At 45.6% G+C, this 26,658-nt stretch overlaps 1 protein-coding gene across 1 annotated transcript in view; it reads right to left on the bottom strand.

The window, feature by feature from the left end:
* Positions 1-9,518: 9,518 nt before the first annotated feature.
* LOC134569172 (calcium-activated chloride channel regulator 1-like) overlaps positions 9,519-26,658 on the bottom strand; it is a 58,387-nt gene continuing 41,247 nt past the window's right edge. The window contains exons 14-15 of the mRNA XM_063428084.1: positions 11,372-11,826; positions 9,519-9,548 (exon numbers count right to left, since the gene is read on the bottom strand). Coding sequence (XP_063284154.1) covers positions 9,519-9,548; positions 11,372-11,826 — 485 coding nt within the window. The remainder of the gene's footprint in view (positions 9,549-11,371; positions 11,827-26,658) is intronic.

Below are 26,658 nucleotides of genomic sequence, written 5' to 3'. Positions count from 1 at the left end.
TAGGAGTACAAGCCTATTCGTATGGTTCCTATTCAATGGTCTACAGCATTCATATGCTTGGGAGAATTTAAAAGGTTTCTCGGATCCAGTGTTCGTGTGTCTCCAGTCGGGAGAGTGGTGTTTGCAGTAGCTGCCAGTGCATCTGGAAAGGGGATTATCGCCTAAACTGGGTTTTATCCTCTTGTAAGTGAAACGGTCCGTTACAATTGGTGGCAAGCGGCGGGATCGTTCCTACAACCAGAGGGAAAGCTACAGACAACACCATTTCTGGATTACAAATTGAGGGCAACGCTAGTATCCGTACAGCGACCCTATCTACAAAGGAAATCAGGAAAATGGAAGGAGACAGAGTCGCAGCTGCTACAGCACCTCCGAGGGAGGAGGAGGAATCCGAGTTTGCCAGGGAATATAGGAGCAGGATGGCTCTATTCTCACCAGCCCGAGCGGAGCAGATGGCATTCCGGGTCTACAACGTTGTACAGGCATACCTCATGCTGTGAATGACGCAGAGGAACCAACAAGATTGGTCTTGTGAGGAACCACAACAGGCAGGTGGAGATTGGACCGAGGTCTCTCCACCGGGCCCAACGGGATGGTGGGCAGCAGGCCCAGATCCCCAGCGGCAGAGTAAGTCCCAGGGAGATGAAGGTGCCGTCCTTCCTCCCCAGCGGCGGTGTGTACCCCAGGGAGCGGATGGTGTCGTCCTCCCTCCCCAGCGGCAGGCTGAGTTACAGGGGGCAGAGGTTGTTGTTCCTGCTACCCAGCAGCAAAGTGATATGCCAGGAAGGCAGTGTGAAGTGAAGGGAGAGGAGAGCAGCGTCCTCCCTCCCCAGCGGCAGTGGGTGTCCCAGAGAGCAGAAGGTGCCGTCCTTCCTCCCCAGCAGCCGTGTGTACCCCAGGGAGCTGATGGTGTCGTCCAACCTCCCCAGCGGCAGTGTGTCCTGCAGGGAGCAGAGACAGTCAGTCTCGCACCCCAGCAGCAGGACAAGAGAAGGAAAGGGGAGACAGCTGGTCTCCCTTTCCACCAGCAGAGAGAATGGCAGGGAGAGGAGCCTGCTAGCCTCTCTCCCCAGCGGCAGTTTACCGTCCAGAGAGAGGAGCTTGTTACACCCTCTCTCCAGCGGCAGCCTAACCCACCAAGGGGAGATGTTAAGCCCCACATCCGTGCAGATGGGACCGTAGTCTCTGCACTTACAGCACCAGGGGTGGGGACGGTCGGTCCTGTCCCCCAGCCACAGAGCGATATATCCAAAGTGGAGACAGTCAATCTACAGCAACCAGGCTCCAACCAGGCTACTCCCGGGGTAGTGCTGGCACCAGGACAGAGTACCGCTGGTCTCTGCACCCTCAGCAACCCACCAAGGCAGCCTACCAGTCCCCCACCTCCCTTACCCAGGTGTAGTAATGGTTTATTGTGGGTGGGCTGTACTGCTGTTTCTGTCTTGTGGGTGGGCTGCTGGACTAACAAGGGCACTGACCAGCAGGAGGTCACGTTCCCTGTTAGTCTGGGGGGTAAAGGGGAGAAGTGTGGCGAAACCGACCTCGCCACGTGTCCTTGGAGGGGGCTGATTGCCCGCCTCTTGCCTTTGGACTATGGACCAGACTTTATGGGAATGTGATACCCCAGATAGCCATACCATGGAGCCTGTTCATATAATGTAAGACTATGGGAAAGACTTTAGCTCCATGGCAATTGTACTGTGTGAGTAGGATCTGCGCGCTATTCGGTAGTTTTGTGCGCGCAGATCCCAGCTATCTGGGGATAGGTGAAATGTCTGTGTGTTATGTGTAAATGTGACTTTATGTATTTTAAAGTGTTTTATGTCGTTTTGCAACCATGTGGTTAATGGAGTCTGCCTCTAGTCCTGGATAATTGGATTACTTCTCCAATTAACTCCAGGGCAGAAGGGAGGAAACCAGGGTGCATTGTGGGGATGTTTTTCTGCCAGCCAGGAGGGACAAAAGATACTTTTAATAACTTTTGAACCCCTGGTCGGATTCATGCCATTTTTTCTAATATGTTGTTCCCCTGAATGGATTGATTGTGGATATGTATTTTTATGTGAATGTGATGTATGGTTTTAAAGTTATGAAAGTTGTGTAAAAGTATATTTTACACTGTATGCATAATGGGATTATGTGTCACACTAAGGGGAGGGGAGGTGTGGGAGGTAACATCTATGTCATTGGTTATTTTATGCCTCCCCCTGGGTGTGGCCTGTATGTGTGAGTTGGAAATAAAAGCCAGGCTGGATGAGCCAGTCCAGAGTTCCTGCTTAACCCTCAAAGCGATGTGTCGTCTCATTATTGGGGGGAAGGATTTATTGCATGCTGTTCCAGTTGACTGCTAGGAGTACAAGCCTATTCGTATGGTTCCTATTCAATGGTCTACAGCATTCATATGCTTGGGAGAATTTAAAAGGTTTCTCGGATCCAGTGTTCGTGTGTCTCCAGTTGGGAGAGTGGTGTTTGCAGTAGCTGCCTGTGCATCTGGAAAGGGGATTATCGCCTAAACTGGGTTTTATCCTCTTGTAAGTGAAACGGTCCGTTACAATCACTTACAAAGACAAAAGATCAATAGCATTACTACAGCTATTGCTTAGAGATTTAGTGTAGAAGAGAGCAAATAGGGAAATTATAAAGGAAAAAATAAAGAAACAAGGAAAAACATAAATTTGTTTGTTTCTTGTTTTAACCCCTTAGAGCTGCGACAATTGTACAAGTTCGGATCCACAAAATGTAAACAAAACCTAGAATTTGAGCTATATATCTGTTCAACCATATTTATTTATGTTTTTCATATCTAATTTTTATTAAAAAAAAATGTTTTATAAATACACATCACATGCCAAAACAATATCACAACTATGTGTCTATCCATATATAAAATAGTGTTACATCTTCCTCTGCATCACTTAATTCAATACATTGCTCAAATCCAAATATTACCTCACATAACATAAATAATACTAATACAAAAAATACTAGACATCATTTACTATTACTTAACTTTTCTTGATTAACCCTGCGGATGAGACTAAGATAGTTTGGACCCCACTACATTTTAATGTCAGTTCGCTACTATTATGTACTGTTTGGGGGGCTAGATTTCATTACTTAGCTCTGTTCTATTTTGCGCAACCATTCGTTCAGCCTCTCCCTTGCTGCTGATGTATTTCCCATTTCCATCTTTAACTGATATACCAGTTGTTCATTAACTAGATCTCAACATGGAACCTTAGGAGACTTCCAGTTTCTTGCCTCTATTAATTTTGCAGCTAACAGTATGTGTAAAACTAGTACCGAGGATTGCCCAAAGATTTGATACATATTTAGATGTAATAAAAATATACTCGGGAGTATATCAAACTTGATATTAGTCAATTTTTTATTTTAGTGGCCAGCATGTTCCAAAAAAGAATTAGCGACCAACATTCCCACCAAATATGTATCAACCTTCCATTGTGGAGTTCACATCACCAACATCGATCAGCGCGCTGTCTTGGCGTCATACTTGACTCTGGTCTCACCTTTGAGCCTCACATCCAGCATGTTGCCAAATCCTGTAGATTCCATCTTAAAAACATAGCCCGCATCCGCCCCTTTCTTGCACCAGATACTACCAAGAAGCTTGTCCATGCTCTAGTAATTTCCCGCATGGATTATTGTAACCCTCTCCTGATTGGTCTCCCCAATAGCCGTACTGCACCCTTACAGTCCGTAATGAATGCTGCTGCTAGATTGATTTTCCTCTCTAGTCGTTTCTCTCACACCTCACCCCTCTGCCAGTCCTTACATTGGCTTCCTGTATGCTATAGGAGTCAATTCAAGGTACTAACTCACACCTATAAAGCACTGAACAACTCTAGCCCCTCTTATATCTCCTCACAGATCCATAGGTATGTCCCTTCTCGGTCTCTCCGTTCTGCCCGTGACCACCTCCTGTCCGTTGTCCGCACTCGTACGGCCAACTCGCGCTTGCAGGACTTCTCGCGGGCGGCTCCCTTCCTATGGAATAGCCTGCCTACCGCCATCAGACTCTCCCCTAGTCTTGCATCTTTTAAGAAGTGCCTTAAAACCCATCTCTTTAGGAAAGCTTATGGCCTCCAAGACTAACCCTTACCTCACATACCTGTCTCTTGCCCTCTCCTAAAGGGCAGCCCACCTTATTTGATTGTAAATTCCTGTCCTAATGTGTTTTACACCCCACCTCCTATAGAATGTAAGCTCGTTTGAGCAGGGTCCTCTTCAACCTATTGTTCCTGTAAGTTTATTTGTAATTGTCCTATTTATAGTTAAATCCCCCTCTCATAATATTGTAAAGCGCTACGGAATCTGTTGGCGCTATATAAATGGCAATAATAAATAATAAATAAATAAATAAACATTTGGATACATTTTTGCTAGTCTGCTTGGAGTTAGGTAACATCTGTTCATGATCTTGTACTGTACTTCAGATATATTTAAACATTGTATAGTCTTATAAACGATAATTAGTGATCTTTTCCATTCGTCATAACTTGTATTAATATTTGTGTCTCTTTCCCATTTGCTAATAGTGGGACAGATAAGATTTTTTGGATCTCTTTCATATAAATCTAGACAACTTGAGTCCAGTTTCTTTATAGTATTTCTATTTTTTTATATTCTTTTGAATTCTACTTGTTTATCTGATTTATCTTTAAGTAAGTGATCATTAAGATATCATTTTACCCTTATATATGTAAAAATATCTTTACTGTCAATATTATGTTCCGTCTTTAACCCCTTAAGGACACATGACATGTATGACATGTCATGATTCCCTTTTATTGCTGAAGTTTGGTCCTTAAGGGGTTAAAGAGTTGAAGTCTTTGATTTTACCATCCTTTTCAATATCCTCAATTTCCCTAATACAGAGGTTAACCCATTTCTGTACATTTAGATCCAACATATTGCTATTTAATTGACTTATGGGAAGGCTAGTAAATATTTTATCTTGCATTTCTAAATCCTTTCTGAGCTTGTTCCATATAGTTATATATAGGAAAATGTGCTGGCAGTTGGTCATAAAGGACTTCCACCTAACTTTTTATGTACTGGAGGGATTTGTATGATTTTTGGTTATGTTTATATTTAAAGTATGCTGATTCTGAATATTTATGTGAATATGACGCATATTTTTTAAGTTACAGTGTATGTATAAAAAGTGTATTTTTCCTGTCTGTGATAAATTACATTAACCCATTGTGTTCAGTAATTATATCACAGGCAGAGGGGAGGGATTGTATGTTTGTGCTTGGTGTGTTTTACAGTTTTCCTGTAAATGATTGGTTGTACTGTGGCCCAGGTGCCTTTTTTGTTTTTAACTTTTTTATAGCTAAACTTACTTTGCTTTGAGTGATTGGTTTATTTAAATGTATCAATTGATCCTCTGATAACCTAGGAAGCCTGAGTTGTGAAAAAAAATCGGACAACTTGACCTCTATCCGGTAAATTATAAAGTTCTAGATAAAATTCTTGAAATGCTTGGCCAATTTTATCTGGCAGAAGAATAGTTTCTTCTCCCTTAACAATTTTAGAAATTATTTTTTTAGTCTTCTCTTTTTTTAACCATGTTTGTGAGTGATTTTTCTGTTTTATTAACTTTGTAATACTAGGTTCTTCTTAACCATTACAAAGCATAATTGGATTTCTGAACTAGAACCATATTTTACCTCTTTCATATTAATTACTCCCATACTTATAATATATAATTTTGCTCAGTAGAAACAAGGATTTAATTTCAAACCAAATATTTATGTATGAAGCATAATTTAATATGAATAAAATTAACTTACAGTACCCTCATGTACAGGTTTAATGGGGTTTTGGAAAGTTACAGGGTCAAATATAGGGCTTCCCCATTTCCCCACTGGGCGTACCATTTGCAAAATTCAGAATGGGGTATTGTCATGGTTCTCACCATGAAATCCAGACGGCCAAGCATGGTCACCCCACAGGTGCCACACAGGAAAATTGAACCTGGGTCCTTCATGTCCTGGGCCTGCTATACTGCCTCTAAGCCACAGCAGATTCTGTTATTTTGAGTCATTCTACCCTTGTTAAACCTGGCTATGTCTGGTTCCATTCTCTGTTTATCCTGACCTCTGGCTTCCTCTGACTTTGGCTTACCCCTGACTATCCTTCTGCTTGTCTGTACTGCGTATTGGAGCACTATTCCTGTACAGCCCCTGTGCACAGATTCACAGGTGGCTTCTTACCTGGTCACCTTGGTCTGTGTGTTTATTTGAAAGGGTGAGCCTATAACTCTGCTCATCGGACTCCACACCAGGTAAGATCCTGACAGGTATGTCCAATCCTTTTTTAGTAGAGACTTAGTCATAAACCCTGGCCAAAGTTAGTGTTTATATTTTCTTTTTATTCTTGCATTTTTCACAAAAAAAATGTCCTTTCAGATTTCATTGTCATTATATGTTTTACTGCTCTAAAACACTCGTGTTTTTGTTCAACAATGTTTCATGAGTAAAAAAGCATCCTCTATGTTTCCTCCATGTACAGGTTTAATGTGTTTTGGAAAGTTACAGGGTTAAGTATAGGGCTTGTAAATTATATTCCTGGACTTTCTGTCTGGGTTGTCAGGCAGGTCCCGCAAATTATAATTTATAAAATCATATAATTATTCAAAAATAATAGATAAATAATAAGTCATACTATGCCCAAAATTGTTTTTAGTTAAGATTCATCCATACCAGCTTTCTCCCACATGGAAAAAGTGCTGGATACTAGAGGTGCCTTTCTGAATAAGTAAAGGGCGACTGGAAGAATGTCATATCTGAAAAAAATTCTAATTCCTAAAAATAATTATCATGACAACAATAAATGAATGAGGGCGTAAGGGGAGGATGGTTTTTAGATGGCACCATGGCTGTTTACAGCATATTCTTCTAATTAATATATACTTTTGATTGATAAATTCAGGGATGTATTGTCATTAAACCATAAATAGTCAAAATAATCAATAATAATAATAAAATGGAAAATTATGAGGAAAAAATATTCACCAAATATAATTCTGGAAGATTAGTATAATAAAGTGTAACTTAGAAGCCAACTGAAGGGGTAATAATGACTATGTGACTCTGTGAAGATGCAATTACATGGGGGGCGGAGCCGAGCTAGCGAAGCGACAAGACGCACTCAACATGAGCTCCTGCAGCAAAGACTCAATTATGCCGGTAAAACGGGGTAAAGTGACACGACTCACCCTCAACACAGCCCACTGGACTAACGAAGCTCCTATGGACCCGGAGACACCTTACTCGGAACCCGATCTGTCCGGGAACCGCAATAACCGGTTTGGGCCTACTGAGAGAGGCGAGGGAGGGGGAAGGACGGCCGCCTTCCCGCCCGACACTGAAACCCTTACACGAGCAGGTACTGCTTCCCCCCCCCCTGTGGACCGGTGGGGGATATCCCGGTCCCCGCCAAAAGAGGCACCCCACCCTCACTATAACGCGACAGTCCTGGTGCTCCCCTTAAGCAGTATGGGAGCGGGGGCCTCCAACATGGCGGAAAAGCCTGATCCAACCAAAAGTGACACGCGACAGCACCATCATGCACCATCAGGCCCCAGTGGCCATGCTAAAGACCCCATTGCAGATATCTTTGACCGTTTTTGGGCCAAGCTGGCACTGCATTTACAACCGGCGAAGACCCACCGTAATTCAATCACCCGGGACCGGGTGCAAGGCGCTGGGAAATCCGGGACTCCACCTCAGGGCACAACGAAGTCCCTCGCCGCTAGCTCACACATTAAAAGCCCTCCCAGGCTGAGAGCAGTAGGGGACATACCCCGTGGGTGCCGGCCACGTCAGCGGAGAGCGGCTACACGACGACTAGCACCGACCAGCAGGACTCCCCGCATTATCCCGGAAGGGACGACCCTGGCCCATACTGGCTCCCAGGCTCGTGGCAAGATGGCACCGGCTCTGATACAGTCCTGGGGCAAAGGGGGAATCCCGTCTGAACAACGCTATGTAACCTCCCTAACGAACAGGGGTAAAAGTGAGAGACGCCAGCCTGGACTAACATCGTCCCTCAGCAGACGCCGAATGCTGGACAGTGAGGTATTGACCCTGCAGCATGACAGAAACTGGAGGGTTACCTCGCGTGGCCTGAACACAGTGAACAAACGGCAACATGACCGCACACCTCCCTACCAACTCCTGCTCACTCACCGGTCCCAAACGGAGATTCAGGGACACCCACAACAGAGCACTGTACAACCCCAACGAGGCATCGGGTGAGCCATCAGAGACACATGGTGAAAAGGGGTCCAGGACGGGGAGACCGAACACGACTCACTGTGCCACATCGCGACCTCTGGATATGGACCCTCCTCCACCCGACCTATCCACAAGGAGACCTCTACCTGGGGGACCCCAGGGGACCTCGCTATGACATTTTGCTTCCACACATGCCACCTCAAACGTATTTTCTCGTGACACCACTAATCCTAGGGCCGACATACAATTAACCTATTCAGGCACATATAGCTACACCACGTATACACATTGTTAGTTTTTGAATCAGCATGACAATTATATGTACAGCGATGTTACCTTATGTTCAGCTAGCATGTTAATCCCACAGGTCACAGGATTAGTCAGTTTACTATACTATTAAACACTGAGGCAGATTTTCATGTAACCATGTCAAGCCATACTGTGTACGTCTTTTACTCCATCATATTTACTCACACGGTAACAGGCTAGGCAGCATGTACCCAGCAACTTTTATATATTCTACTGGTTTGACACATCTTGAGATAACCTGACTAAATTCTCATAAGTTTGTTTCACTACTGTTCACTCTTCCTAAATATAAACAAAAAAGTGCACTGTTTAACCATGCCATACACCTGTGCTTTTACGAATATGGAAACCCTGGCATAAGCTGTTGTGGCATTGCTGGTGTAAATGTATATTGTCTTAATTGTGCACGACAAAATAAAGAATTTAAAAAAAAAAAAAAAGGATGCAATTACATATGATTAAACTTTAGGAGTTGGTAAACCACAGAGGCTCTCCCCATATAAATTGTAGGGACAATATATTTATTTATTTATTACTGGTATTTATAAAGTGCCCACAGATTCCACAGCGCTGTACAATTAGTGGAGAATGTACAATATACACAGACAAATACAAGAGAGCCCTGTCCGTAAGCTGATAACTAGCCATTGAAGCTCTTTTATACAAAGTGCTTAGCTAGATAGCCTGTGAGCTTACAATCTAAAGGATACCGTGGGAAATTGAGACAAAAGGTAGCAGGAGAAATTTAGAGGTGATGACTCAAAGAGTTAACTGAGAGAAGCAGCTATTGGTAAAATGTTATAGGAATAAATAGGTAATTGAGTGAGAATCTCAAACAGCTGGAGGAGCATGCTATATATTTAGGGGGAACCTGGGTGGGAGGGAGGGGAGGAGGTTTGGTGGGAAGTGGTGAGAGAAAAAAAAAGCAGAGCATTACAATCGCTATTCCCATGAGGGAGTGTGAGATGAGGCCTGAAGAACAGAGATAGAACAGTTATATGAAGGTATTTAACAATGTAGAGTAAGAATGTGTTGAAAGGTTTAGCAACCAAATTCTATCAACTAAAATATTAACTGTGTACATGAAATATTGGTCAGAAGCATTAAATGGCAATAATACAAACTGCATGCATAGAAAATTACAGTGGCAAACTACAGATATAAATGGTAACAGTTCTATAGTAACACATGATAATATGGTAGCAATGCAAGAATAAATGAGGTGAAGTCAGGGACGTATTAGCCGCGAGGCAAACAAGGCATTTGCCTTGGGCGGCATTTTCCAGGGGGCGGCAAAAAATGCCGCCCCCAAATGCCCAGGGCAAATGTCTTGTTAGGCTTGCGGCTAACAGACAAGCCAGGCGGGTGGTCGGGCGGCGCTGGCGAGGGAGCACTTTCCCCTGAGTGCTCTGCTCAGCTCCCTCGTGCGCCGCAGAGTGATGCCAGAAGTTGGAATATGACGTCATATTCCGGCTCCCAGCACCACTCTGTGGCGCTCGAGGGAGCTGAGCAGAGCACTCAGGGGAAAGTGCTCACTCGCCAGAGCCGCCCGACCACCCGCCTGGCTTGTCAGTTAGCCGCAAGGCTAACAAGACATTTTCCCTGGACATTTGGGGGCGGCTTTTTTTGCCGCCCCCTGGAAAATGCCGCCCAAGGCAAATGCCTTGTTTGCCTCGCGGCTAATACGTCCCTGACTTCACCTCATTTATTCTTGCATTGCTACCATATTATCAGGATACACCACTGTGAATTGGGCTGCAAGTACACTTTGATATTCACATTTTGTAACCTTGTCTAATTCTATGAGATCTGTACAAAACTGCAATCAGTTCATTTGCCATGCAACCACTTTGTAAACCGATTAATTATTTTGCTAAATTAGTACTGTTTGCCAATAAAGAAAAACCTGGATTAAATATGATATGCAAATATGTGTATTCATCTACAAGTCAAATAGCACAATTATAAAATGAAAATAAATGTTTTGCCAGGTAACATATATTGAGATTTCTTTCATTCTCAAGCATGTTCCAGTGGATAAGTAAAACTATACAGTTACAAAACTGTTTAAAATTGTAAAGAGTAAACATCAATAGTTATTATAGGTAAGATTTATTAGCGATATAGAGAGGCAGATATCTTTCACGGATTTCATTTGGGTGGAAGTGTGTTTTGTGATAGTTCATTCCATGGATTCAGAGCTCTGCAGGACAGGGTCACCTAACCCCTCCTTGTTTTAAATCATAGCAGGACAGATTGCTAGGATTTATCCTATCCTGGATTTATCAATATTTATAAACCTAGTTTTCATCAAGGTTAATATGGGAAAAAGTGTACAGGGGGTTATGTAAGGTGCTGGTTGGTAACTAAAAAATAACTGGCAAAGATTTCCAAAAAGGGGAAGAGAAAAGAAAAGGTGCAACAAAAATTGCCTTCCAACATGCACTGTCCAGGCTGCCCAGGTAATATCCTACAGACTAAAACTGGAGTCTTTGGGTATATCGATAGGGACAGACAAAGAGTTACAGGGCTAATAAACAAAATCAAGGTATTTCTGACTCTGTATAACTGTTACACATATGTGTGATCAGCTCATCTCTCATTTAAATGATTTTCAGTCTATTGGGGGGGAAGGAAAATATGTTTAATATAATTAGCAACAATACAAAACAGCAGTTTGTTTAACTAAACATGGAAAGAATGATTTTATATACAATATTAAACTGGATCATTGTATTTGGTGTACATACTTAAACATGCATATGAAATAAAAAGTTAAACAAAAGTACAGTTACTGATATGGATACTGGTTTAGAACTTGCATTTTTTGTTGTGACAGTAGTAACGCGTGTTGTGACAGTAGTAATGGGTGTTGTGACAGTAGTAATGGGTGTTGTGACAGTAGTAATGGGTGTTGTGACAGTAGTAATGGGTGTTGTGACAGCAGGAGCTGGTGTTGTGACAGCAGGAGCTGGTGTTGTGACAGCAGGAGCTGGTGTTGGAGGAATGAAAAGAGCAGCTTGGGCTATATTTGACAGATCTGAAATTTGTGAAACCTTGTCAATTGCAACAATTGCAAAATAAAATATACTTCCATTTTTTATAACCACATTTTCAGGTACAAATGAAAATGTTTCACTAGATCCAGCTGGTTGTGGTGTCAGGCTGGAGATGTTAACTGGAGAAGATGCATTGAAGTTGTTTCTGAGTTCTCTGATGTCGGTGTTCATTCGTAAGTCATACCTTGAAGCTAAAAGAGAAAGCAAATGGAAATTAGTTAAACATGTTAGCAAACATGTTATTCATAATTGTTCTTTTGCTACATATGCATTGACACAAATGAAACAATCGCAGAGGGACATATCCTTGATGCTCCAAAGGGATAATAAACTGTCAGCAAATATATGGAAGCGAAGCCAACTAACAAGGGCCTTGGAAGAATGGTAGAATAAGGCAGCAAGCCATGGCAGACTCTCAGCTTGCCGCATTAGTATATCACTGTGCGATAGTCCATATAACTATTGGCTGACATTTCATTCCTGAAAAAAATTGGTCACCCAACATGAGTTTCCTTCATGCACTCTGTCTCTCTTTGATTATTTGGTCCTGTATGGTAACAGTGAGCCAATGGTACCTGTAACGGATCGCCTGGCACCCCGCCTGGGTACCTCCGTTGAAGGATGCTCCTAGCGTTTCCTGAGGACTCCAAGCACTGCAGCAGGCACCACAACCACCAAATCAGAGAAGCGTATAAATCCTCTCAAGCATATGAATGCTGTAGACAGTTGAATAGGAAACCATACGAATAGGTTTACACTCCTAGCAGTCAAACTGGAACAGCATACAATAAATCCTCCCCCAATAATGAGACAACACTTCACTTTGAGGGTTAAGCAGGAACTGAGGCTGGCACTCCCAGCCTGATTTTTATTACAGTTGTTGAGAATACAGGTCCGCCCACAGGGAGGGACAAAACAACCAATCAATCAGTACAATACACACAGACACTCCCACACAAGATCATCCCCTCTGCCTGTAATAGGATTACTGAACACAATGGGTAATCTCATTATCACAGGCAGAGGAATACAGTTTTATAAAAATATCACAGGGACCCCAAAACACGCAATAACCCCATATAAATATGAAATATGAGTATATCCTCAGAACCAGGGGATCTGGGTGAACCACATATCCAAAATTCACCCAGATCCATTCAGCAGTTTGGAAGATACCGTTTAATGCAGATTCCGCAGAACATATACAGATTATATAAAAAATAATTACTGTATAATGTGTCCCCTGTTGTATAGTTTAAAACTACTGCACGATGTCTTTGTGTGCCAAATACCGGCGAGATGGCACCATGTAGAAAAGTCACAACAATGTCTGTGAGTTAAAATGGCCGCCATCCATTGTTCTCACCATGTGCTTCATCCATTGTTCTCACCATGTGCCTCTGATACATGAAATGGTGGTCACCCAGTAACTCCACAGTATGTCCCCAGATGGATCTTAAAGGGCCAGTAAGGTCATACATAATCCATTATGCCCAAATATTGTACTTGAAGGGCCATATCTCCCAGGGACCATAATCACAGGGCAGGAATTGAGCAAGCAGTCCCATCCAGGAAACTGGGGCAGACTCTGGTGCAGGGTCCAGTCCGCTACATTTCTCCCCTTTACCAACTAGACTAACAGGGTATCTGACCTCCTGCCGGTCAGCACAAACAGCAGTACAGCCCACCCACAAAAAAATAGTTACTGCACCTGGATGAAGGAGAAACTTGTTCAGGTCCAGGTGCCTCACCACGGCTGTGTGGGGGACTGGTAGGCTGCCTTGGTGGGTTGCTGAGTGGACAGAGACTAGGGGTACTCTGCCCTGGTGCCAGCGCTACCCCGGAAGTAGCCTGGTTGGAGCCTGGTTGTGGGAGGGGGAGACCGACTGTCTCCCCTCTGGATACACAGCTCTGTGGCTGGGGGACAGGACCGACCGTCCTTACCCCTTGTGCTGCCAGTGCAGAGACTTCGGTCCCATCTGCACTGTTGTGGGGTTTACTGTCTCCCCTTGGTGGGCTAGGCTGCCGCTGGGGAGGGGGAACGAGACCCTTCCCTCCCGGTAAAAGATTCGGCCACTGGGGAGCAGGACTGACCCTCCGTACTCCCTGTAGCTTGGGCGCAGAGACCACGTTCCCATCTGCGCTGGTAAGGGGCTTAGTGTCTCCCCTTGGTGGGCTAGGCTGCCACTGGGGAGGGGGAACGAGACTCTCCCCTCCCGGTAAAATATTCTGCCGCTGGGTAGCAGGGCTGACCCTCCGTACTCCCTGTAGCTTGGGCGCAGAGACCACGGTCCCATCTGCGCTGGTGAGGGGCTTAGTGTCTCCCCTTGGTGGGCTAGGCTGCCACTGGGGAGGGGGAACGCGACTCTCCCCTCCCGGTAAAATATTCTGCCGCTGGGGAGCAGGGCTGACCCTCCGTACTCCCTGTAGCTTGGGCGCAGAGACCACGGTCCCATCTGCGCTGGTGAGGGGCTTAGTGTCTCCCCTTGGTGGGCTAGGCTGCCACTGTGGAGGGGGAACGAGACTCTCCCCTCCCGGTAAAATATTCTGCCGCTGGGGAGCAGGGCTGACCCTCCGTACTCCCTGTAGCTTGGGCGCAGAGACCACGGTCCCATCTGCGCTGGTGAGGGGCTTAGTGTCTCCCCTTGGTGGGTTATGCTTCTGCTGGGGAGAGGGGGTAACCAGCTCCTCTCCCTGAACTGTAGACTGCCGCTGGGGAGAGGGGGCAACAAGCTCCTCTCTCTGAACCGCAGACTGCCGCTGGGGAGAGGGGGTAACAAGCTCCTCTCCCTGAACTGTAGACTGCCGCTGGGGAGGAAGGATGACACCTTCAGCTTTCTGTAGCACACACTGCCGCTGGGGAGGAAGGATGGCACCTTCAGCTCCCTGTAACGCACACTGCCGCTGGGGATCTGGGCCGACTGCCCAGCATCCCTGTAGGGCCGGTAGAGAGACCGCAATCCCATCTCCACCTGCCATCTGTGGGTCTTCCTAGGACCAATCCGTGAGGCCCCTCAACATTTGTGAGTAAGGGCCACCTGCTTCCCCACCTGGCAACTCTGGCTGCTGCTGGGGATCTGGGCCGGCTGCCCAGCATCCCGGTGGGCCCGGTGGAGAGACCTTGGTCCCATCTCTACCTGCCTGTTGTGGTTCCTCACAGGACCAGTCTATGAGGACCCCCACTTCGGGTTCCTCCCGCCGCCTCAGAGAAAGACGGCCAACCTCCTCGGATGCAGCCTCTACTCGGCTGCTGTAACGCTCCTGCTGCTGAGCATACTTCCTCTCTTTCGCCAGCCGGAATTCTCGGCCCAGCCTTGTGTTTCGCTCGGCCATGACCTGGTTCCAGATCACCCGACGTGTCTCCATGGGTATATCATCCCCATACTCGGCCACTCTCTGCCTCACCTCGGCCAGCCAATCATCTCCAGAGCCAGAACCTTCCATACTTGTCTGCTCCCAGGGGCGCTGCACGAGTGCTAGCGTTGCCCTCAATTTGTAAATCCAAACAGTGTCTCTGAGCTGCTTTACCTCGCACTAGGATGCCATCCCACCGCTTGCCACCAATGTAACGGATCGCCTGGCACCCCGCCTGGGTACCTCCGTTGAAGGATGCTCCTAGCGTTTCCTGAGGACTCCAAGCACTGCAGCAGACACCACAACCACCGAATCAGAGAAGCGTATAAATCCTCTCAAGCATATGAATGCTGTAGACAGTTGAATAGGAAACCATACGAATAGGTTTACACTCCTAGCAGTCAAACTGGAACAGCATACAATAAATCCTCCCCCAATAATGAGACAACACTTCACTTTGAGGGTTAAGCAGGAACTGAGGCTGGCACTCCCAGCCTGATTTTTATTACAGTTGTTGAGAATACAGGTCCGCCCACAGGGAGGGACAAAACAACCAATCAATCGGTACAATACACACAGACACTCCCACACAAGATCCTCCCCTCTGCCTGTAATAGGATTACTGAGCACAATGGGTAATCTCATTATCACAGGCAGAGGAATACAGGAATACAAAATTCACCCAGATCCATTCAGTAGTTTGGAAGATACAGTTTAATGCAGATTCCGCAGAACATATACAGATTAGATAAAAAAATAATTACTGTATAATGTGTCCCCTGTTGTATAGTTTAAAACTACTGCACGATGTCTTTGTGTGCCAAATACCGGCGAGATGGCACCGTGTAGAAAAGTCACAACAATGTCTGTGAGTTAAAATGGCCGCCATCCATTGTTCTCACCATGTGCTTCATCCATTGTTCTCACCATGTGCCTCTGATACATGAAATGGGGGTCACCCAGTAACTCCACAGTATGTCCCCAGATGGATCTTAAAGGGCCAGTAAGGTCATACATAATCCATTATTCCCAAATATTGTACTTGAAGGGCCATATCTCCCAGGGACCATAATCACAGGGCAGGAAGCGAGCAAGCAGTCCCCTCCAGGAAACTGGGGCAGACTCTGGTGCAGGGTCCAGTCCGCTACAGTACCTATGAGCTGTTATACGGTGCCATGATAACATGTGCAAGTTTGAGATTCCTAGAGGACTGTTGTCATGACAAGACATCTGGGAAGCATACCTCATGCCAGATCATCTAATATTCTGTGTATTTGCTACATATTTATACCACAAGCAGTTCCAACTGATCTCACCCCTCGAGAAAGGCATGATAGATACAACATTGGGGTCCTGCTCTATCACTACAATGATGCCAATAATCAGGTGAGTCACTTTGACAGGAGGTTAATCTATATGAAGCATGATAAAAATCTCAATGTTTGTTTTTTTAAATCCAGCTTTGGTATTGGATTGATAACACTTTCTGAATTTCGGTTTAGTGTTTTCAGTGCAATCACAATCCAAAAATATCACAATTTTTTTCTACTGGCCAGAAAACATACAGGTGATACTCGAAAAATTAGAATATTGTGCAAAGGTTCATTTATTTCAGTAATGCAACGTAAAAGGGGAAACTAATATATGAGATAGACGCATTATATGCAAAGCAAGATAGTTCAAGCCGTGATTTTTCATAAGTGCGATGATTATGGCTTACAGCTCATGAAAACCCCAAATCCACAATCTCAGTAAATTAGAATATTGTGAAAAGGTGCAATATTCTAGGCTCACAGTGTCCCACTCTAATCAGCTAAGTAAGCCATAACACCTGCAAAGGGTTTCTGAGCCTTTAAATGGTCTCTCAGTCTGGTTCAGTAGGAATCACAATCATGGGGAAGACTGCTGACCTGACAGTTGTGCAGAAAACCATCATTGGTATTTCCATAAGGAGGGAAAGCCTTAAAAGTTAATTGCGAAGGAAGTTGGATGTTCCCAAAGTGCTGTATCAAAGCACATTAATAGAAAGTTATGTGGAAGGGAAAGTGTGGAAGAAAAAGGTGCACAAGCAGCAGGGATGACCGCAGCCTGGAGAGGATTGTCAGGAAAAGGTCATGCAAATGTGTTGGGGACTTTCACAAGGAGTGGACTGAGGCTGGAGTCAGTGCATCAAGAGCCACCACACACAGACGGATCCTGGACATGGGCTTCAGATGTCGTATTCCTCTTGTCAAGCCACTCCTGAACAACAAACAACGTCAGAAGCGTCTTACCTGGGCTAAAGAAAAACAGACCCGGTCTGTTGCTCAGTGGTCCAAACTCCTCTTTTCTGATGAGAGCAACTTTTGCATCTCATTTGGAAACCCAGAGTCTGGAGGAAAAATGGAGAGGCACACACTGCAAGATGCTTGAAGTCCAGTGTGAAGTTTCCACAGTCTGTGTTGATTTGGGGAGCCATGTCATCTGCTGGTGTTGGTCCATTGTGCTTCATTAAGCCCAGGGTCAACGCAGTCATCTACCAGGAGATTTTTGAGCACTTCATGCTTCCTTCCGCACACAAGCTTTATGGGGATGCTGACTTCATTTTCCAGCAGGACTTGGCACCTGCCCACACTGCCAAAAGCACCAAAGCCTGGTTCAATGACCATGGGGCAAACTTGCCTGACCTGAACCCTATAGAGAATCTATGGGGCATTGCCAAGAGAAAGATGAGATTCATGAGACCGAACAATGCAGAAGACCTGAAGGCCCCTATTGAAGCATCCTGGTCTTCCAAAACACCTCAGCAGTGCCACATGCTGATAGCTTCCATGCAACGCCGCATTGAGGCAGTAATTGCTGCAAAAGGGGCCCAAACCAAGTACTGAGTCCATATGTATGCAGGGCCGTCTTTAACAAGGGGCAAACGGGGCAGCTGCCCCGGGCCCAATTGCTCCTGGGGGGCCCAAAGCAGCTGCCCTGTGGGCCCCCTGCCCGCAGCCAGGTCTGAACAGCCCACCAGGATACTGAGAAATATCCCAGTGGGCTGCAGCAGGTGATGTAATCAGGTGCCCCCGGCCCTTTAAGAGAGCTCCTGACCGAGCCCCTGTCTTCCAGCCCGCTGGGAGGAAATGTTGTGAGTTCACTTCCTCCCATTTAACAGAGTGTCGCTGGGGAGGAGGAGACATACATGGAGAGAAGGAGGAGGTACAGACCACCAAGAAGACTCCCATCAGTATCAGCCATCCAGCTCCCAGTGGACTACAGGGAAGCCACACTTCTGTAAAGGTAAGGAGGGAGGCTAAACTATGTGAATTCATATGACTGACTGTGTGTGTGTGTGTTTGTGTGTGTGTGTATGTGTATCTGGCTGTAAGTATGTGTGTGTGTGTGTGTGTGTATATCTCACTGTGTGTGTATATCTGACTCTGTATGTATGTTTATCTGACTGTATGTGTGTGTGTGTATCTGACTGTATGTGTGTATGTGTATCTGACTGTGTGTGTATATCTCACTGTGTGTATATCTGACTGTGTGTGTGTGTGTGTGTCTGACTGTGTGTGTGTGTGTATCTGACTGTGTGTGTTTATGTGTATCTGACTGTATGTGTATCTGAGAGTGTGTGTGTATCTGACTGTGTGTGTGTGTGTGTGTGGGTGGGTGTGTGTATGTGTATCTCACTGTGTGTGTGTGTGTGTGTGTATCTGCTGTGTGTATCTGCTGTGTGTGTGTGTGTGTGTATCTGCTGTGTGTGTATCTGGCTGTGTTTGTGTCAGTGTTTGTATCTGACTGTGTGTGTGTGTATCTGACACTGTGTGTGTAAGTGTGTATCAGGCTGTGTGTCAGTGTGTGTGTATCTGGCTGTGTTTGTGTCAGTGTACCTTTGTGTCAGTGTGTATATGTACCTGTGTGTGTATGAGTGTCAGTATGTGTAAGTGTGTATCTGTGCGGGTGGCAATGCATACATCCCATCTAACATTGCACACAAATACAACCCTGCATTCCAACATTAACAATGCACACAAATACACCACTGCATGTGTATCTGTGTCCCTGTGTGCATCACTGTTTGTGTGAGAGCGCATCTGTGTGACAATGCATACATCTCAGCATTCCTACGGCAACACTGCATACAAATACATATGTATTTGTGTATATATCTGTGTCAGTGTGTGTAAGTGTGTATCTCTGTGTGTGGATGTGCCAGTGTCTTTATCTCTGTGTGTGCACATGTATTTATGTATGTGGCTGTGTGTGTATACGCCAGTCTTTGTCAGTGTGTGCATGTGTCTAGATGTTTGCATGTATCAGTGTGCTAATGTGTATGTATATCTGTGAATGTATATCATTCATCAAGGCAATCAAACACAACATGCAGCCACACCCCTGCAAATATTACATACAACACACCCCTGAATTCAAACTCAAAAAGTATATAGAAACACATCCCTACACTTAAACACCAATACTATACCCTACATGCACACACATACTGTAGACAACAACATGCTCACATTCAAATGCACAAACACTGCTCACAAATAGTGATGTACCGAACTGTCCGCCGGCAAACAGTTCCCGGCGAAATTAGCGTGTTCGCGTTCGCCGCGGCTGGCGGACACATGCGCAGTTCGATCCACCCCCTATTCGTCATCATTGGGCAAACTTTGACCCTGTGCCTCTCGGTCAGCAGACACATTACAGCCAATCAGCAGCACTCCCTCCCTTCCACACCCTCCAACCTCCCTCCCAGCATCCATTTTCGATTCATTCGGAAGATGCATGCTTAGTGAGAGGAGGGAAAGTTTAGCTGCTGCTGATTACATAGGGAAATTGATAGCTAGGCTAGGGTATTCAGTGTCCACTACAATCCTGAAGGACTCATCTGATCTCTGTTGTAAGGACAGCACCCCAAAAAGCCCTTTTTAGGGCAATAACATCAGGCTGCTTTTTTTTTTTTTTTTTCCTGTGTAATGTAATTGCAGGTGCCTGCCTGCCAGCTTCTGTGTGAGGTTCACATTGGATACTGTGCCTATTTGCCCAGTGTCACCACTCATATCTGTTTTAACAATAGGTTAAGCTTTACATTTAAAATATATATATTTTTTTCACTGTAATAGAAGAGCAGTTGCCTGCCTGCCTGCCAGCTTCTGTGTGAGGTTCACATTGGATACTGTGCCTATTTGCCCAGTGCCACCACTCATATCTGTTTTAACAATAGGTTAAGCTTTACATTTAAAATAAATATTTTGTTTTCACTGTAATAGAAGAGCAGTTGCCTGCCTGCCAGCTTCTGTGTGAGGTTCACATTGGATACTGTGCCTGTTTGCCCAGTGCCACCACTCATATCTGTTTTAACAATAGGTTAAGCTTTACATTTAAAATAAATATTTTTTTTTCACTGTAATAGAAGAGCAGTTGCCTGCCTGCCAGCTTCTGTGTGAGGTTCACATTAGATACTGTGCCTATTTGCCCAGTGCCACCACTCCTATCTGTTTTAACAATTGGTTAAGCTTTCGATTTAAAAGAAATAATTTTTTTTCACTGTAATAGAAGAGCAGTTAGTTGTCTGCAAGCGTCTGTGTTTCAGGCCTACTTCAGCGTGTGCTCTGCAGACCTGTGCCAGCGTGCTTTGACAGTTGCCAATCATATCTGGTGTCTCTTTAGCGTGATTTTACAACCAAAATTTTGTTTCCACTGTAATAGAAGAGCAGTTGCCTGCCTGCCAGCTTCTGTGTGAGGTTCACATTGGATACTGTGCCTATTTGCCCAGTGCCACCACTCATATCTGTTTTAACAATTGGTTAAGCTTTCGATTTAAAAGAAATAATTATTTTTCACTGTAATAGAAGAGCAGTTAGTTGTCTGCAAGCGTCTGTGTTTCAGGCCTACTTCAGCGTGTGCTCTGCAGACCTGTGCCAGCGTGCTTTGACAGTTACCAATCATATCTGGTGTCTCTTTAGCGTGCTTTTACAACCAAAATTTTGTTTCCACTGTAATAGAAGAGCAGTTGCCTGCCTGCCAGCTTCTGTGTGAGGTTCACATTGGATACTGTGCCTATTTGCCCAGTGCCACCACTCATATCTGTTTTAACAATTGGTTAAGCTTTCGATTTAAAATAAATAATTTTTTTTCACTGTAATAGAAGAGCAGTTAGTTGTCTGCAAGCGTCTGTGTTTCAGGCCTACTTCAGCGTGTGCTCTGCAGACCTGTGCCAGCGTGCTTTGACAGTTGCAAATCATATCTGGTGTCTCTTTAGCGTGCTTTTACAACCAACATTTTGTTTCCACTGTAATAGAAGAGCAGTTGCCTGCCTGCCAGCTTCTGTGTGAGGTTCACATTGGATACTGTGCCTATTTGCCCAGTGCCACCACTCATATCTGTTTTAACAATTGGTTAAGCTTTCGATTTAAAAGAAATAATTTTGGATGTAGATAACAGGGATATGTCTCAGGCAGGCAGCATTAAACACATGGAGGTACGGTGTGATGATGATGATGTTGTACCCGCTGCTGCTTCCTTTTCTGAGTTGTCAGATACAAGCGAAGCGGTTGATGATGACGATGCATCCATGGATGTCACGTGGGTGCCCGCTAGAAGAGAAGAAGAACAGGGCGAAAGTTCAGATGGGGAGACAGAGAGGAGGAGGAGGAGACGAGTTGGAAGCAGGGGGGGGTCGTCGCAAGGAGCTAGTGGCACAGTCAGACAGCATGCATCGGCACCCGGGGTCAGCCCGACAGCATGCCAATCAACGCATGCTGTGTCCACCACCAGAATGCCGTCATTGCAGAGCTCATTTTTTTGTGTGTCTGCCTCTGACAACAGCGATGCCATTTGCAACCTGTGCCAAAGGAAACTGAGTCGTGGGAGGTCCAACACCCACCTAGGTACAACTGCTTTGCGTAGGCACATGATCTCACATCACAAACGCCTATGGGATCAACACATGAGTACAAGCAGCACGCCTACTCTAAGCCGCCATCCTCCTCCTGGTCCAGCATCTTCAGCCACGTCAACCACTGCTGTCCTTCTTGCCCCCTCTCAACCATCCGCCACTCCGTCTCCCGCCTTGAGCAGTTCCCGCTCATCTGCCCACAGTCATGTGTTTCTGTCAAGGACATGTTTGAGCGTAAGAAGCCAATGTCACCAAGTCACCCCCTTGCCCAGCGTCTGACAGCTGGCTTGTCCGAACTATTAGCCCGCCAGCTTTTACCATACAATCTGGTTGAGTCTGAGGCGTTCAAAATTTTTTTAGCTATTGGGACACCGCAGTGGAAGGTACCCGGCCGGAATTTCTTTTCACAAAAGGCAATCCCCAACTTGTACTCGATTGTGCAAAAGGAAGTCATGGCATGTCTGGCACACAGTGTTGGGGCAAGGGTCCATCTGACCACTGATACCTGGTCTGCAAAGCATGGTCAGGGCAGGTATATCACCTACACTGCGCATTGGGTAAACCTGCTGACGGCTGACAAGCAAGGAATGCGTGGCATTGCAGAGGAGTTGGTGACACCGCCACGAATTGCAGGCAGTCCATCCTCTTCCATAACCTCCTCGGCTGAGTCCTCTTGTGCCGCTGCTTCTTGCTCCACATCAACGGCACCCCCCCAGCTCCCCAGGTACTATTCCACATCCCGGATACGGCAGTGTCACGCCGTCTTGGGTTTGACTTGCTTGAAAGCAGAGAGTCACACCGGACAAGCACTCCTGTCCGCCCTGAACGCACAGGTGGAAAAGTGGCTGACTCCGCAGCAACTGGATATCGGCAAAGTGGTGTGTGACAACGGAAAAAATTTGATAGCGGCATTGAAGTTGGGCAAGTTGACACATGTGCCGTGCATGGCACATGTGTGTAATCTGATCATACAACGCTTTGTGCATAAGTACACAGGCTTACAGGACGTCCTGAAGCAGGCCAGGAAGGTGTGTGGCCATTTCAGGCGTTCCTACACGGCCATGGCTCACTTTGCCGATATCCAGCGGCGAAACAACATGCCAGTGAGGCGCTTGATTTGCGACAGCCCTACACGTTGGAATTCAACACTCCTAATGTTCGACCGCCTGCTCCAACAAGAAAAAGCTGTTAATGATAATGAATATTTGTATGACCGGGGTGCAAGGACAGCCTCTGGGGAGCTGGGAATTTTTTTGCCACGTTACTGGACGCTCATGCGCAATGCCTGTAGGCTCATGCGTCCTTTTGAGGAGGTGACAAACCTAGTCAGTCGCAGTTGTGTGTGTGCGTGTGTATGGCTGTCTGCCTGTGTGTGTGTGACAGGGTGAAGATTTCTTGCACATGGGTGTGACAGGGTGAAGATTTCTTGCACAGGGCGCCCAAAGGCCTAAGGCTGGCCCTGCGCATGGGTCAGTGGCTCTGCACCAGACTTCCCTCCAATTGATCAAAGTTAAAGGATTTCAAGTGGACTGATTACAATTACAGGGCCTCTAAAGAGTCCTGTATTGTTATTTGTCATCACTACCTTCCCGCATCGGGAAGATTTCTTGCACAGGGCGCCCAAAGGCCTAAGGCTGGCCCTGCGCATGGGTCAGTGGCTCTGCACCAGACTTCCCTCCAATTGATCAAAGTTAAAGGATTTCAAGTGGACTGATTACAATTACAGGGCCTCTAAAGAGTCCTGTATTGTTATTTGTCGTCACTACCTTCCCGCGTCGGGAGTGGGTCATTTGCGCCCCTGCTGCCTTCCTTGCATGTGGTAGCTGTTTGTCAGGGAATGTCAATCCATATCTGCCAAGTGACCCTATGACAGGGTGAAGATTTCTTGCACATGGGTGTGACAGGGTGAAGATTTCTTGCACAGGGCGCCCAAAGGCCTAAGGCTGGCCCTGCGCATGGGTCAGTGGCTCTGCACCAGACTTCCCTCCAATTGATCAAAGTTAAAGGATTTCAAGTGGACTGATTACAATTACAGGGCCTCTAAAGAGTCCTGTATTGTTATTTGTCGTCACTGCCTTCCCGCGTCGGGAGTGGGTCATTTGCGCCCCTGCTGCCTTCCTTGCATGTCGTAGATGTTTGTCAGGGATTTGTCAATCCATATCTGCCAAGTGACCCTATGTAGGGGGAACAGTCTCTATTCTGCTCTGTGTCAGTGTGTATCAGGGATCATTAGGATAGGTGTCAATCCATATCTGCCAAGTGACCCTATGTAGGGGGAACAGTCTCTATTCTGCTCTGTGTCAGTGTGTATCAGGGATCATTAGGATAGGTGTCAATCCATATCTGCCAAGTGACCCTATGTAGGAGGAACAGTCCCTATTCTGCTCTGTGTCACTGTGTATCAGGGATCATTAGGATAGGTGTCAATCCATATCTGCCAAGTGACCCTATGTAGGAGGAACAGTCCCTATTCTGCTCTGTGTCACTGTGTATCAGGGATCATTAGGATAGGTGTCAATCCATATCTGCCAAGTGACCCTATGTAGGGGGAACAGTCTCTATTCTGCTCTGTGTCAGTGTGTATCAGGGATCATTAGGATAGGTGTCAATCCATATCTGCCAAGTGACCCTATGTAGGGGGAACAGTCCCTATTCTGCTCTGTGTCACTGTGTATCAGGGATCATTAGGATAGGTGTCAATCCATATCTGCCAAGTGACCCTATGTAGGAGGAACAGTCCCTATTCTGCTCTGTGTCACTGTGTATCAGGGATCATTAGGATAGGTGTCAATCCATATCTGCCAAGTGACCCTATGTAGGAGGCACAGTCCCTATTCTGCTCTGTGTCACTGTGTATCAGGGATCATTAGGATAGGTGTCAATCCATATCTGCCAAGTGACCCTATGTAGGGGGAACAGTCCCTATTCTGCTCTGTGTCAGTGTGTATCAGGGGTTTTGAGGACAGGTGTCAATCCATATCTGCCAAGTGACCCTATGTAGGGGGAACAGTCTCTATTCTGCTCTGTGTCAGTGTGTATCAGGGATCATTAGGATAGGTGTCAATCCATATCTGCCAAGTGACCCTATGTAGGGGGAACAGTCCCTATTCTGCTCTGTGTCAGTGTGTATCAGGGGTTTTGAGGACAGGTGTCAATCCATATCTGCCAAGTGACCCTATGTAGGGGGAACAGTCTCTATTCTGCTCTGTGTCAGTGTGTATCAGGGCTGGTCTTTGAGGACAGGTGTCAATGTTAGGTGATTTCTGCCCTTTATGGATTAAAACCAGACTCTGCATCAACTGTGCAATTTTCCATGGGAGTTTTGCCATGGATCCCCCTCTGGCATGCCACAGTCCAGGTGTTAGTCCCCTTGAAACAACTTTTCCATCACTATTGTGGCCAGAAAGAGTCCCTGTTGTTTTTAAAATTCGCCTGCCCATTGAAGTCAATGGCGGTTCGCGCGGTTCGCCGGTTCGCGAACATTTGCGGAAGTTCGCGTTCGCCGTTCGCGAACCGAAAATTCTGGGTTCGCGACAACACTACTCACAAATACAGCACTGCAAGAATGATCCCCAGCTGGCATAGCATCGTGGGAATTGTACAACAGATGAGGATCTATCTTTTCTCTGCTCTTGCGCTAGAGGGGAGGCTCAAAACAATGTCTTGCACCAGGGCACTGTCTGTGTTGGGGTGGAGGGTGTGATTGCATGCCAGAGAGTGAAAGTTTCGGGGGAGGGCGAGGGATGGCAGGATCCAGGGGGCCCAAACAAATGCTTGCCCAGGGTCCAATCAATGTTAAAGACGGCCCTGTATGTATGTTTATACTTTTCAGAGGTCCGATATTGTTCTATGTACACTCCTTGTTTCATTGATTGCATGTGATATTCTAATTTACTGAGATTGTGGATTTGGTGTTTTCATGAGCTGTAAGCCATAATCATCGCACTTATGACAAATCACGGCTTGAACTATCTTGCTTTGCATGTAATGTGTCTATCTCATATATTAGTTTCCCCTTTTACGTTGCATTACTGAAATAAATAAACTTTCACACGATATTATAATTTTTCGAGTATCACCTGTATTGTGAGGTTAAAGGGATTCTGTGTTCCTAGCACTATAGAGACAGCTGGTCCTCCTCACAGCTCCCTCCCCTCCCCCTGGCACGTAAAGGGTTAAAAAAAACTGTTTAGTCACTTACCGAATTCCAACACCAGTGTCTCTCAGCACTGGATTGGCGCTCCACCTATTCCGACAGGGAGGCTAATGCACAGCAAGCAGATTAGGCCCTCCCCATAACCTCTAATGCTTTATGAACGCTTGATGTCCTCATGCAGTGTGTGAGGATATCCAGCATCGGTTCGGTGACCAAAAGTCCATTAGCAACCTGAAAGCACCTGATTGACAGCCACTAGAGGCAGTCTTAGTCCTTAGTTTCTCAAAAACTTCAATGATTTATATTGCACGATTAAGTGGAACATGGACACTCAACCCAGACCACTTTAATGAGATGAAGTGGTCTGGGTGACTATAGTGTCCCTTTAATGACTAGCAAAATGGATGTGACCTACCTGGGTTTTTTCCCCTCTTATTTTTTTTTTTTTTTATAAAATAACTTGTTGCTGTCAGAACATTTATAAAATATATAAATAACAGTGTCATAAACTTTGACCTGCCTATTTGATCTCTTCTATAGTGCCTTAATGATAATGTGTGGTGTGTTTTATGAAAATGTTGTATTTGAAAGCCACATTGATATGCATGTACATATCTTTAATACTATTCAAATTGGACA

This window comes from Pelobates fuscus, chromosome 7 (genome assembly GCF_036172605.1).
Source record: "Pelobates fuscus isolate aPelFus1 chromosome 7, aPelFus1.pri, whole genome shotgun sequence".
Taxonomy (NCBI): Eukaryota; Metazoa; Chordata; class Amphibia; order Anura; family Pelobatidae; genus Pelobates; species Pelobates fuscus.
This window is presented reverse-complemented; position numbering and strand designations above follow the sequence as displayed.